This window comes from Liolophura sinensis, chromosome 8 (assembly GCF_032854445.1).
Source record: "Liolophura sinensis isolate JHLJ2023 chromosome 8, CUHK_Ljap_v2, whole genome shotgun sequence".
Lineage (NCBI taxonomy): Eukaryota > Metazoa > Mollusca > Polyplacophora > Chitonida > Chitonidae > Liolophura > Liolophura sinensis.
In genome coordinates, this window is record NC_088302.1 from 41079691 (window position 1) to 41095476 (window position 15786).

At 40.8% G+C, this 15786-nt stretch overlaps 1 protein-coding gene across 2 annotated transcripts; it reads right to left on the minus strand.

Moving 5' to 3' along the window:
• Positions 1-1165: 1165 nt before the first annotated feature.
• Positions 1166-8494, minus strand: LOC135473813 (pyroglutamyl-peptidase 1-like). 2 transcript variants are annotated; one of them, XM_064753720.1, is made up of 5 exons: positions 8438-8494; positions 6574-6718; positions 5088-5257; positions 2753-2985; positions 1166-1511 (listed from the first exon to the last, which is right to left on the minus strand). In XM_064753720.1, exons 2-5 carry the CDS (start codon positions 6629-6631, stop codon positions 1352-1354), a joined length of 621 nt encoding a protein of 206 aa, XP_064609790.1. In that variant the 5' UTR covers positions 6632-6718; positions 8438-8494; the 3' UTR covers positions 1166-1351. The 2 variants fall into 2 exon arrangements, with proteins under 2 accessions (XP_064609790.1, XP_064609791.1); XM_064753721.1 differs by lacking the exon at positions 8438-8494 and having other exon boundaries at positions 6574-6766.
• Positions 8495-15786: the final 7292 nt, after the last annotated feature.

Genomic DNA, 15786 nt, shown 5'->3' on the forward strand with positions numbered 1-15786 from the left:
AAAGGCTGGTAAAGAAATATTCTACTTTCAACACTACCAATATCTGTCCCAAATGTTAGAAGAATTTGGGTATTGGTATGAGAACTTCAGCATATATATATATATATATATATATATATATATATATATATATATATATAAACGTACCAATGTAAACTATAAAAAAGTCATAAGGTGTTAAACAATTTGCTGTTACAAAAAACAACAAAGACATTCAGGAACCTAATATCCTGGGTATTCCAAGAACTATCCCAGTAAAAACTCTTAACCTCCATGGTCTTGACACTTTCAACATAGTTTTAGTAGTTTTAAGGGTTTCAATAATCAGCAGGGGCATAGGCAATGGGGAGGGGGCGCAAAGGGGCCATGCCCCCCCCCCCCCACCCCACTTTCAAAAGTTGGGAGGCCAGCATATCTTTTGCCTCCCCACCCCACTTTTCCGGTTCTGGAAATTATACATATTTGTAATACAAACAGGCCCCTTCGCCGAATAAACCATCGCACTACTGCAAATATATTTTCTCGGTATACATGGTAAAACCGCAATTTTCCCAATGCACATTACTATAAATCTAGGGCCTAAATGTTTTTTCAAACACCGTCCCAGTGTCATGTTTTATGGATTATTACTAGTTTTGACCATACAGCGTTTTAAGACATTTGTTGTGTTTTGTTGTGTCAACATTAATGACAATATTTTAAACGTTTAAACTAGACAACTAGAAACCATTACCTACAATTGCACACTGGATATTTTGTACATCCAAAGACACAGTGGTTGTGTATGTTATTTTGTAATCGTTTTAATAATCTTAGCCTGCTTAACAATGTTTTTGAAATTGCTTCCTACGCCCCTGGATTACCAGACCACCTGACCCTTCTCAGAATTCAGATCAGCCATATAGTTTTGACCTGATTTGATGTCCATGCATGTAATTCTAAATAGCCTTCATGCAAGCTGACACGGATGGCCCTTAACCCTGTGTTGAATCACTAATTAACAAACCTGTACATACGTGTACTCATGTATACTCATGTATTAACATACCACAAGAAAAAAAGGCTTGAAACACCATAAAAAAAAACCCATGTAAATCTAAAGGGATAAAATTCTAGCACAGCATGTAAATCTAAACAACACACCACGCATGAATACAAACACAGATGATGTTCAACCCATACAAGGAAGAACATGTAATACAAGACATACTGAATGTTTCTTACATAAAGCAATAAGTAAAGTCTGCTACATCAGAAATATTAAACAAGCAACACATCTTGTACTCTTTTTTCACCTGACAAATGTTTATGCTGTTTATCAACATCAGCTCCTCTGAAGGTTTTCCACTGGTTAGGATGTAATCTGTTTGAGCATAGACAAAATGGCTGCCTTTATTCCCTGTGCAAGCTCAGAGGCCGTGTAAGGTTTTGCTAATGGTGGTACGTGAATAAATGCGGAGCGGTGACGATTGGTAAACAGGGACTGGTAATAACAGAAATCACACAGGTATCTGAAAAGAGAGATTAAAAGATTATTTGAAATATTATTAAATTTATTGATTTATTTGACTGTTATTCTTAAATCCATAATCAAGAATGTTTTACTTATCAGTACACAATAGTGGTGAGTTTTATGGAAAGAGGTAAGCAGAGTGTCCGGGTTGAACCCACAAACTAACTGGCAAGTTACTGGCGAACATAACAACAAGTGATGCACAGATACGCAAGCCATATTGATGGAAGTCAAGTGATCTTCAACAAACAGCCACATGAGCTCCGTTAACTGCATATTGCCACCGAGGTGCCACATACAGTGACAGTGGGGGAATCTACCATTACCCTGCCCAGGTCTGAGTTTGAGCCCACACCTCAGGTGTTCTAACAATTGAAAGGCAAGCACCTCTGATGGTCACATGAGTGTCATTGGCCTTTTATTGTCATGAAGGTGCCACAAACAGTGAGAGCAAGCAAATCAACAAATTTCCTGTTCCAGGCCAGAGTTGAACCTGCGCACCTCGTGTGCGCGAGACATTAAAAGACAAACATTACAACCCCATGGCTAGTATACAAATGTGCTGATAGGTATACATGTGTGTCAAGGTGACAGGTCATCCCATGAACAAACGATATGTCCAGCCCCTGGATCAATAAGCCATCTTACACTTAAGTCAAAATTTCAACTGATAACTTAACTTTCAACTAACTAAAAAGTCAACTTAACTAAAATTTTGATTTCTTTGGTAACAAGGTTAAAATATTGCTTGATAAACCTAAATTCTGGGTAAGTTACTATAAAAACAAATTTCAGCTAAAATAATGGAAAAAGACAAGCTTAATGATTACAATTTTAACTTGAGTCTAATACTGTTTCGTGATCCTGGGGCCTGAAGATCACACCAGAAACTTTTGTGAAACATTTGTAAAACCTAATTGGATATCAATGCTCATAGTAAGGGAGCAAGGGGATGGTTGCTTCACTTTCAATGACTTAGTCACCAGAGATGTGGCTTTGATTCTATGCTGGGACAAGGAACTTCCAACCTTTCCCTGCTTCCATTGTTTTCATGGTCTTCACAACAAAAAGTGGTTGGCAGCAAGCCAGTGCTTTAATCATCAGAGCTAGTGCTTTAATCATCAGAGCTAGTGCTTTAATCATCAGAGCCAGTGCTTTAATCATCAGAGCCAGTGAGGCCCCACGGGGGATGCTGGCCTTGACCTACATGTAAGCTTCAGCACAGAGTGGTACACCTACCTGCCCGGGTCATGTGACACCACGGCCTTGACACCGCACGAGCTGCGGTTGACTTCATCACAGACAGTCTGCATGTCGATGTTGGATATGATGGTGTTCTCTGCTCCGTGCACACAGCACGTGTGACTTGGGCACAGCTGCTGAACATCTTCTTTACAGTATCCATCATTATGAGCCTGCTGTTCTAATGTCAGCTCGCTAGCGATCCCGGACACGCCAACATGGACAACCAGCTGAAACGGTTACCACAGGATTATACCAAACATATCAACATAAAAACCAGCTGAAATAGTTACCACAGGATTATACCAAACAAACCAACATGGACAATCAGTTGAAATAGCTACCACACAATTATACCAAACACAACATGGACAACCAGCTGAAACAGTTACCACAGGATTATACCAAAACCACCAACATGGACAATCAGTTGAAATAGTTACCACAGGATTATACCGAACACACCAACATGGACAACCAGCTTAGATAGTTACCACAGGATTATACCAAACAAACCAACATGGACAACCAGCTTAGATAGTTACCACAGGATTATACCAAACACACCAACATGGACAACCAGCTTAGATAGTTACCACAGGATTATACCAAGCATGCTAACATGGACAACCAGCTTAGACAGTTACCACAGGATTATACCAAACAAACCAACATGGACAACCAGTTAGACAGTTACCACAGGAATATACCAAACACACCAACATGGACAACCAGCTTGGACAGTTACCACAGGATTATACCAAACACACCAACATGGACAACCAGCTTAGACAGATACCACAGGATTATACCAAACAAACCAACATGGACAACCAGCTTAGACAGTTACCACAGAACTATGGCAAACACACCAACATGGACAACCAGCTTAGATAGTTACCACAGGATTATACCAAACAAACCAACATGGACAACCAGCTTAGACAGTTACCACAGGATTATACCAAACAAACCAACATGGACAACCAGCTTAGACAGTTACCACAGGATTAAACCAAAACACACACCAACATGGACAACCAGCTTAGACAGTTACCACAGGATTATACCAAACACACCAACATGGACAACCAGCTTAGACAGTTACCACAGGATTATACCAAACACACCAACATGGACAACCAGCTTAGACAGTTACCACAGAACTATGGCAAACACACCAACATGGACAACCAGCTTAGATAGTTACCACAGGATTATACCAAACACACCAACATGGACAACCAGCTTAGACAGTTACCACAGGATTATACCAAACACACCAACATGGACAACCAGTTTAGATAGTTAAAACAGGATTATACCAAAACACACCAACATGGACAACCAGTTTAGATAGTTTACGACAATATTATACCAAACAAACCAACATGGATAACCAGCTTAGACAGTTACCAAAGGATTAACCAAACACACCAACATGGACAACCAGCTTGGACAGTTACCACAGGATTAACCAAACACACCAACATGGGCAACCAGCTTAGATAGTTACCACAGGATTAAACCAAACACACCAACATGGACAACCAGCTTAGATAGTTACCACAGGAATATACCAAACAAACCAACATGGACAACCTGCTTAGACAGTTACCACAGGATTAAATCAAACACAACAACATGGACAACCAGCTTGGACAGTTACCACAGGATTATACCAAACACACCAACATAGACAACCAGCTTAGATAGTTACCACAGGATTACACCAAAACATGCTAACATGGACATCCAGCTTAGACAGTTACCACAGGATTATACCTAACATACCAACATGGACAACCAGCTTAGACAGTTACCACAGGATTATACCAAACAAAACCAACATGGACAACCAGCTTAGACAGTTACCACAGGATTAAATCAAACACACCAGCATGGACAACCCGCTTGGACAGTTACCACAGGATTATACCAAAAAAACCAACATGGACAACCAGCTTAGACAGTTACCACAGGATTACACCAAACATGCTAACATGGACATCCAGCTTAGACAGTTACCACAGGATTATACCAAACACACCAACATGGACAACCAGCTTGGACAGTTACCACAGGATTACACCAAACAAACCAACATGAAAAATTAGTTCAAACACTTACCACAGGATTTCACTATGTGTATGATAACATTATGTGCACTTACTGCTAAACTTACACCTACATCTTTCTCATCAAGATTGCTTTCCAAACCAAACTGATACATGTTTCTATATACATATATATGTGCTCTTGGTTACTACAATTCCTTGCAGTAAGATACTTAATAAGTAACACACTGTACTTGCCACAGTACGGTACTTACACTGGGCTTGTGTTTTTGCCATAGGGCAGGTACTATTTTCTTCACAGCCTCGTACTCCACTGGGACTTCCTGGACGATCAGGTCCACGTCGTCTGTAATTCCAAGCTTTCCAAGCTCACTGACAGCCACCCAACTGGCATTGACCTGATGCATCCCGAAAGGACCAAACCCTACAGGCCATAAACAGGACATTTAAAATGTTATGCCATAACCTGGGTCACGTTCCACAAGGTAATCATAGGCTATTGTTGATTACTATGGGAACATAATTTAACATATGTAACCATGGTATTTACAATCAACTCAGCTTACGAAGATTTTGGGGTCCAAAGCATTATAGTGTGACTATCTGAAGAAAGCTTGAAGCAGACAGACACCACAACCACAGTAGGACTGAAATGCTAAAGTATTATCGTTATAAAAGAGAATCAGAATTAAACTCATTCATTAAATTGTAATAGGGGAGTTTTTGAGTTTTAACTCTTTTACTGCTAAAGTTAAAAAAGGCCTACTGTATCATGTAACCTGTGAAAAATGTAACTTTTACTGATGACATTTACTATAACATGGTTGTCTCAAAAAAATTTCATAAACTGTCTTTGGAGTGGACAAAAGATGTAGAAAACTGTGAAGCTGAATCTTTGAGAACTTGAGAAGTTTTCTAAAGAAAAGAGATGTCACTTGTGCCTCTGGAACATGGTAAAATCAGTGATTGTTAAATTAATGTCAACAAAAAGTTGCCTAACATTTTGCACAAGTCACATGATACAGTAGGACTGTTTTTTTACCTTTAACCACAAAAGAGTTTGAACTCATTTGAAACTGCTCAGACTAGTCACACTGTTCTGCTAGATGATTAACTGCTGGATTTATTATTTCATTGTTCTTCAACGCCATACTCAAAAATTTTTCCTTTATATGATGGCAATCAGAACTATGCGTGGAGAAAGCCAGAGCACTCATGGTAAACTAATTTGCCTTAGTTATTGACAAGGTTTCCCACACGTGATGTACAGATATGCACAGCATATTGGTGGCAGATACATGTAAGTGGTCTGCAGATAGAACTATATACTACATACGTGACCAGAAGAGCATCATCATCCTCGTATTATCACAAAACCTAATAAATTTGAATGATGACAGTGGAAGAACTTAACTTTTCTGTCCAAGGCTAGACTCAGCTATAACAACTGAAGGAAAACACCTAAACCACATGGCAGAAGGTTATAAAGTTCTTAAAATGACAAGTTTGATGCCACCATGCATTTAAGTTTTCTGGTAAGAATTTTATAACCAAACATCATAAAAACTCTCTTAAGTGGCATATAGGTTGGATAAAACAATTATAATCAAGCAAAATATGTCACTTAAAAAGTGCTAAACTGTAGGTGAAACACAGAAATCTTCAACAGGTTAGTCACAGGTACACTGTACGTATGTAGTGATCATATACTAGTAGTCTACATTATGGCAATGCCTCTACCTGTCACCAGCACCACAGGTTTAGACCCTGTCCTGTTTCTTTCCTCACAACTCCCCATATGGACACTGCTCTCTTCCCTAATTGTCTGGTGTAATTACACAGAGCTTGGTATTAACCTCACAACGTCCAGCTTATCTGCTCTCATCTGAAACAAAACTTACATGTACTGAATTTGCAACCATCTCTAACTGCATTTCACTACATAACTGAACAGTAATGTACACATGACATCTACGTGATCCTGCACAGCTTGATATCATATGACCCACATCAAGTGACATGCTGACCCAGGACTAGACTAATACACTGACTTTAATCTTTGACCTTAGCATGCTCATGAACTAGATACCTGAGCCAGAATTTGTCTCTATCTCAATTATTAGGTCACTTTGACCTTATTACATATACTGTCCTCATTTCAATTATGTACATGTATATATAGCACTACATGTCCAATAAATTTATTTACTTGATTGGTGTTTTACATCATACTCAAGAATTTTTCACTTATACGAAGATGACCTGCATTATGGAGGGAGGAAGATGGGGCAGAGCCCGGGGGAAACTCACGACCATCCACAGGTTGCTGGCAGACCTTCTTACATATGGCCGCAGAGAGAAAGCCAGCAAGAGATGGACTAGAACTCACAGTGACCGCGCTGGTGAGAGACTCCTGGGTCAATGCACCACACAATATCCAATAAACAGATTTATATATAGCTTCATTTATTTATATAAAGGGTCTCTGTAGCTTGTCACAAATAATAGCCTTGTTAGGAATTTCAGACTAATCTGGCATTTCATCAAGTCACTAAATGACAGATCATGATGTTGTTAATCTGGTATAATTAGATAGTTAACACAAAAGTTTTTTTAATTCCTGTAGTTTTCCAGCATGACCAGTACCTATACTATAGAATAAACCCAGCCAACTTATAATTTGAATCAGGTTCTGTTTACAAGCTATCAACCAAGTAAATTTAAGGATACATGAAAAGGTACTATAAAACAAAGAGTATGATTTTAAGGAAAATATTTGAGGCCTGTTTTACATTTCTTATTAACTCCTCTATTTCACTAACATTTTCTGTCAATGGTTGGAAATATTAAAAAATGATGTCATCTATGAACACACTGAGAACAGGGGATCAGCTTGGTGTCCCCAGGTTCTCCTCCCAACAAAGTAGTTTTGACAGCTATCACCACTGACATCATTTAATTTCCTGATTGACCATAGGGAAATTAGGAAAACCAAATCACCCCCCCCCCCCCCCACCCCCGACACACACACACCAACAGAATTGAGAAGCTTGTTTGTACTTTTATACGTAAAAACCAAATGTTCCATTCAATCCGGTATTAAATAACCCGGCTGTTTGCCCCTCCCGTAGATCCAGTGATAGGAGGTAATGAAATAGCATTAGCAAAAGCAAGGTATTTTGCCTTTGCATACTGCTTACATATGCACAACTAGAGATTATTATTAATTCAACTTTCGGGAAAAACGTAAAGATTTTTTTCAACTGAGTGATGCCTGTGTATGTCGACGACAAATTTCTCAGATGATTCCTCAATGAACTGACGACACAGTCACTATCACGTAACAGCACCCAAAACTTTAAAGCTCCCAATTTTTCTCTAATTCACATATTTTAGATTTCAACTGTTCAAAACTCTTACAACATGCAGATGGTTTTTGCTGTCAAGTGTCAGTGTCCCTCACTGTCACTTGTCAGTAAGCCTTCTCACATTTAACATTTTCAAAAACAGCAGTGTCAAAAGAAATAAAATTCCTATTCTTGATATATAGGCCTAAAAGATGTGCATTTACTTTAAGCATATGTATACACTTAGAAAATATTACCTAAAAGAAACGAAACCTTCCCGCAGAAACAGGTATACGGTATCTCCGAACTGTCGACTTTCCCGGAAGTGGATTGCACATGTGTTCCGGCGAGTTTTACGAGAAGAAGATAAAAAAATGTAACCGAATATTTCCTCGGAAACGGACTGTGACACTGAATCAAGCCGCCCCGTTGGTGGGTGCCAGCGTGAAGAATGCCGTCCAGGTGATAGCTAAGCTCCCCAATATTTGCTGAATTGACTTTCTTTGGGCAAACCCTTCGTTAAAGGGTTATTCTAAAGCCTATCCCACTGTACAGCTCTTCAACAACACAGGTACATTGCAACGGATGGAGGGGTACAGCTGGGAGTGTGTTGGGAAGTTACAAAGTTGCCTCTAGGCGGGTCTAGTTAAGTAGGTGTATGCTGTAGCAAATCTGTCCAGTGAACCTCCCGGATTAAATAAAGCTAGCTTTTAAGTCATTGCATGAAGATTCCAGGGCTTCTGAGGCCTATGTTGACCATCGCGTCAGATGTGATCCACGATTAGGAAATATGCTACGCTTTTATTTTATCGCAACGTAATCAGATAATAATAGGCTTATGATACACTCAATCCAAATAAATTAAGATAAAAAAAAAATTCAGTTGGAAGCTAGAGTCCATCACATTAGGTTACAGGACATGAGGTCCCTTCCAACCTCCGCGTGTGGTACATCTGGATATTTTAGGGAAACTTTAATCTCGCGTTAAGAAACATCTGCCTCAACTGTAGCCTGTTTATCAGGTTGGTTGTAAGTCTGATGCATTATGTTTGTGCACAGCGTTACCAAAGGATTAGGGATTCTTGTGCATATTTAGCCTTGTAGCATTCGTTAAATCTTGTGTGTGTCGTGACCATTTCAATCAACTCTACAAGTTATTAGTGCAAAAACTGTTGAGTAAAATTTATTTATTTAAACGCCTTCAGTTTTTCCTGCCGTAGGCCTACGTGGGATGCTCTGGCTGAAACTTGCAGATGGTCGTAGTTTTCTCCCGAGCTTTGCCCGGTTTCCTCCCACCATGATGCTGGCCGCCATTATAAGTGAAATATGAGCACCGGTTCAGCATTAAACACCAATCAAATAAATAAGTAAATCACTTCAAGTTTCTTTAGTTTCACAATGAATATCATTCTCATGTAACTAAACATGAACACAGTGTCCAGAATTTCTGACACTCTGCTTCATGATTCTGTCTTATTCCGCTTAACCCAGGTAAAGGGGGTGTATATTTATCGTGTCGAATTAGAGCGCAACTGAGATATATATTTTGATTACCGATATCGACAATTTAGGCCCTATATAAACTAGCGACTGTCGACTGCTTCTGTTTGTATGAATCCGTACTAATTTGGTAAAATAATAGGCTAGGCCATTTTGAGTTCAAAACTTTACACAGTATGCCTATATATCGAGCTGCTCAAGGATGGTGACTTCATGTTACAATTGCCTTTTAACACACCTCAGGAATCATACTCCTCACAGCGCTTGCTGGATGATGACCTACACGACTACGTCACAAACCTTACAGCGCGCCAAGTGGGTATCTGCCTTTGACGTTATTGGCGGGCTGCTTGTGGATGATTGGATAAAAACCGTCACGTGGCTGACTTTTGAGACGTCACGTCGTTAGGCGTATCCACGCTATAGACAAGAGCGACGTGACTGCCACAAAGAAGACAATTTCTTGCTCGGATTTTCACTTGTGAATTATTCACCAAGGATATATATTACTTGAAGGTACGTCGCTATATAGCTGTTTTCTTTCTCTTTTTTTCTCTTCGATCGTCACCTTAAGGCTGTAAAATTTGCGAAGCGGCGTTTAGCCACAATAATTCATACGCTCAAGTAAAGAAGACTCTAAATAAGGGTTACGATGAGGGATGAGGAAATAGCCGCTTATGTGCCAAAAAGCGGGATAACAAACATGCTAACATCAATTTAGATACACTGAAAATATTAACGACGCATTACATGTATTTATAAAAACAAACGCATTAATGTGCAAACGCCTTGCCGAAAAGGTATCCCATGAATCTTCCGGGGCATTTAATACCATTCATCATACATAGATTCTATTTTACTTGTACAAATGCTACACTTAGTTCCCGTCTGTGCGTAATGGTTACTACGTGTATACGCGTTTTTTTTTTGTTTTTTTTTTTATATATCTAGTGTTCGGAATGCACATGGATTACAACTACTCAGATGAGGAGTTCGAGGAGGACTCGGAGGACGAGATCGAGGCTGCAGCCTCGACCCGGTTTTCCACAGACACAAGAGGTAAGATCAAAACTTGCGGATGGTCGCTGGTTTCCCCCAGGTCTGCCTGGTATTCTCCCACTGTATTCATGCTGGTCGCCGTTGTATAAGTGAAATATTTTTGAGTACAGCGTAAAGCTCCAATCAAATAAATAAAACAATTCATCCATTCATGCATGTGGTGCGGTGAGGCTGGGGACTAAATTCACTAATAACATAACCAGACAAACATTTGTCCGTTCCCCACATGGCCAGATGGCTGCCCAAACCAGTATGGTGTCACTTTTTACAGAAGAGAAAAAGATTCTGTACAGCGGCAGCCATAACCTTGCCATGTATATGCCTAATATCAGGTGACGGAGTTCAGTACGAGTTGCCCGGAGTGTGCGCTACTTCTAGAAGTCACGCTGTACTAGGCATTTCAAATATGTTCAAAACTCGGGGTTCACTTGAGGTTCTAAGGGTTAAAACGAGTCATGCTGAATTATGCCGAGCCGCTCACCGAGTTTGACATTGGTACGATTTATATAAGAGACTTACAAAAGTCCGACTTTACTCTGACGTTAGGTTTGGCAAAAATTTTGTTTTCATCACCCCAAACTAACATCAAAGCGCTCTCCGTGCATTTATAACTGTTCTAACAACTCGTCACCCACCTCCACACCCAAACTGGGTAAAGCTTGAGAGGGGCTTTACACACCACATATCGAGCTCCAGGTGGTAAATTCATGTTACCATTTCCTCTTGTTTTAACACATGCACTCCTGGACGACGCAAAACATCTACGTCGCAAACCTTTGCAGTGCGCAAAGTTTACGTCGCTATATATGGCTGTCTTCTTTCTTCACGATTTTTGTCATGCCGATAAGGCTGCAATATTCCCGAAGTGGAGTTAAGTCATAATGATTCATCCATTCTCTTTGTATTTGTTCATTCGTATACTGAACTAAGACTATAAATAAGGGTTAATCTGTAACGCAAGGGATACGGAATCGTCCTCTTGTGTGCCACCTAAACGGGATTGTGTGGCATAGTATATAGATATTGACTGGTTTCAGTCTGAAGAAAACGACATACTGCTTTATTATTTTGTGCATTGTTTTTAGTCAGTATATTGAGTGCGCCATAATTTAACCTTCTAGTATTGGTTTGGCTTTAACTGCTGAACATTTGCAAATTGAATCAAAATTTAAAAAAGTATGCTATATTGCCTTGGACATTTAATGACATCCATCCTACATAGATTCCATTTTGCTCGCGGGTTTGTTACGTATAGCTCAGATAATTTACAATCGCCTGTGTTAAATGGTTATTACCTGTGTATACGTGTTTTCTTATGTCCAGTGCTGGGAATGGACATGGATTACAACTACTCAGATGAGGAGTTCGAGGAGGACTCGGAGGATGAGATCGAGGCCTCGACCCGGTTTTCCAAAAACACAAGAGGTGTGATCAGTCGGCACTTTTGCTGAATGTTTATAATTTGTAAATAATAAGTTGATGCAAAAGTAAATTGTTTCGTAACTTAGGGACTAGAAATAATATTAACATGTAACGATAGTCAGCCGTTAAGTTGTAATTTCCAGTCGACAACAAGCCCAGCTTTCCCTCCTTAGAAGACGACGACAAGTACAGTTAATAAATAGCTATTCATAAAATGACTGGGTATATCATGTATTAAAGACACATACTCAGCCATTTTCTAATTATGTCGATAATTTTTATGTCGGCTTCGTTTCAACTGTAAACGTAGAGCACAGTAATTATACCCATCCAAGGACGGTATACTATTATTTATTTATACACTTATTTATTTTTATTGGTGCATGTTTTACACCGTACTGAAGAATATTTCACTTATACGACGGTGGTCAGAATTATGGTGATCGGAAACCCTGCGGAGCCCGACAAACCATCCGCATTTTACTGGCAGATCTTCCTGTGGGAGAGGAAGCCAGGATGAGCTGGAACTCCCAACAACCGCATTGGTCAGAGAGGCTCCTTGGTCTTTGCCCAGCGCTGGCACGCTAACCACCTCGGCAAGGGAAGCCCTAGGTATACTGTTATGAAACACAAGATTATAAAGAACCACCATCTTGTTGTATTTGGCCTTCGTGGAATAATCTATTTAAGTAGGAATTTAATCCAGTCTGGTCATACCCTGTTTTACAGAGTTCTTGATGGAGAAACACACTCCTTTCCTGGCTGACGCCATACCACGGCGGTCATGTATCAAACCTCGCGCATGCACAAGACCTGCAAAACGAAACAGAAATAAACTTGCCTTTGGAGGCACTGAAGTAAAACTGTATTACGCATCCGATGAAGAACGTCAGTTCAAACTGGTCATGGGTAAAAAGGAAGAATATACTGAAGACCGGGCAGTGAAAGTCAGTGGTTATTCAAAAGTACAGATGGATGAGTTGGACGATTTGGATCTGTTTGTGTCTCGCCGTCTGAAGTACAAGAAAGCGGAAGTGGATGATAAGCGCAACTGTTTGAAAAAGGACACGGAATATGATGATGAAAATGGACTGGGACTGAAAACAAACCAGCTGGATGAGAAATACATACCAAGAATGGCGGCATCACTAGAATCTCAAGTTGAGAGAGAACAGGGGCGAATAGGTGTGGAAAGTTGTGTTGATCAGATCACTGGAATCAATCAGTTGGGTGTGAATAGAGATATGATTACTCCAGGAGGGGGCGGCATGGACTCCCCTAGCGACACCAATAGGCTTAAAGACAGTGTGGGCCTGGCAAACGAACCTCAACACCAAAGCCTCAATGAGCCGCTGGAGAGGTTTGGTGATGACAAGGGTGTGTGCGAAAGAAGTCTTTCTGATGTTGAAATTCCAAATTTAAGGCACAAACCGGAGTTTGGATTGACCAAGGATGAATATGAGCTCCCGACATCATGGGACGCAGCCAGTCGTGCCCGGGAGTGGCAAAAAACCGCCCCTCGTGGTAGGGACACCGTCCGAGTAGGCCTACTGAACACATCCTCGGTTCCCAATCTGGGAGAGAGGCCCCAGCACGACTACATGCTGACACAGAGCCTCTCCGCCGACATGAGCAGAGATTGGTCTGACCCATACAGACTCCATTATGAGAGAAACGGAGGGAGATATGAGTCTAAGGGTGTTGGTCTTAAGCGACCCGAAATTGGCAACCCGCAACAGTCTGTACCAAGCGGAGATGTCGGGATATTCCTGGAATCGGCCAGCAGCAGTGAAAGGTGCTTTGAAGAGGACAGAATGACAGACCAGAAACTTGAGTCTGATGTAAGAAGACCTAATGGGATGAGACACACTGAAAACCAAATCGTGGACATCATGGAGAACGGACTGATCGAGAAGAGATCCACGAGAAAACAAATCACCATGGACGAAACCACTGGCATTGGAATGCACACTCCCCGTGAGTCAGCAACAGGCAAGCTTCAGCAGTGTTGAAGATGAAACAGAAGAATATGTTTGTCTCACATGTCTATCAGACTGGTGTTTCTCGGCTCTTAAGCATCCATACCTTTTATTATTTTTTTTTATATGATTGGTGTTTTACGGCCTACTCAAGAATATTTCACTTATGCGACGGCTGCCAGCATTATGGTTGGAGGAAACCGGGGAAAGTCAACGACCATCCGCAGATTGCATCCAGGTCTTCCCACGTACTGCCCGAAACCATCATGAGCTGGATTTGATCTCACAACAACCGCATGGGCACTCCTTCATATCTTTGCAAAGCTACTCGGCACTGCCCTATAAGACACACATAAGAGGCAAAGTGTATAATAATAGTCAGTTTGGCTTATACATCCTTACAATACGAATGCAGGACAAGACACTCAGTTTTGCCTTCTGCATAATCCACATAGAAATGTCGACATCATATGACTAACACATTGTGAAGTACGAGATAAAACCCAAGGCATACATGAATATAAGCACTGAAATGGCATTAGGTGGCGTGTTTCACAACAAAAACATTTATCATATAACCATTGTCATGAATAGTTTGAATAATGCTGACTTATATGCTGTAGGACATTTTGATACCTCTCCTGTGTTTGTATTTGCAGCCGTCTGCGAGTGTAGAAGAGACTATATCCGAAGTCGGTCGTCAAATATGGCGCCCAGCACTGCCTCATCTGCATGTCTCACTACATATATCTCAGGGAGAGACGTGTCCAGGCCTCATTCTCGCCAGGGACGGGGGCGTGTTGACGAAGGGCAAAGACCAAATACCTTCTCTGGATGTCGGACACCACTCCGCCAGAACCCACGCAGGCGCAATAGAAGCATGAACAGTAAGACATACGAGATGAACTCTTCCAAACCTGACCCAACTACTTTGTCCAACACAAGCGCCTTAACTTCAGCATGTCCTGATGTGGAGAATGCGAGATCTGCGTCCAGGCTATGTCCCGCCAGTCCAGGCTTCAGTGAAAGCCAAACGACCACTGCGCAATGGCAATGCCCATCAGCGACACCTCCTCCTGAAGTCCAATGTACACATGCGCCAAACCAAAGTGGCGCCTCCGCCTTTTCACGAAAGCGGCGAAGATTAGGAGAAGTTATAGTTTCCGTCAGACAAAGACTTCGAAAGTTTGCAGACAGACTGTTCCTTTTAAACTGTTTTTCGTAAGAGACAATCCTATTTTTTATTGTTTTTCCTTGTTTTATTTTTCTTTTTGTGTTGATTTGAAAATAAAAAAAAGTAAATCGAAGAGAATAATAAGTATTTTGAATTCGATTGTGTCCATCGCAGAAGATTTAAAAAATGAGAACTTTCGTCTTTTGGCACTCAGTATATATGTGGATCAAGCTGTTTCCCGCCCTTGTGGTGTCAGTTTGGGACTTGATTAATTTGTTGTGTTTTTTGCATCACATTTCTCAGTGTGGCTCAGATTGCTAAAACGCTTCGACCACTTCGCCAATGACCAATGAGGTTATGTGTTCGAATCGATCTTTTCACATGTGGGCTGCGACTTTTATTCAGAATTTGGTCAGGTGCCTGAAGAAGGTCGGTGGTTTACCACAGTTTCCTCCACTCACACACCTGACCG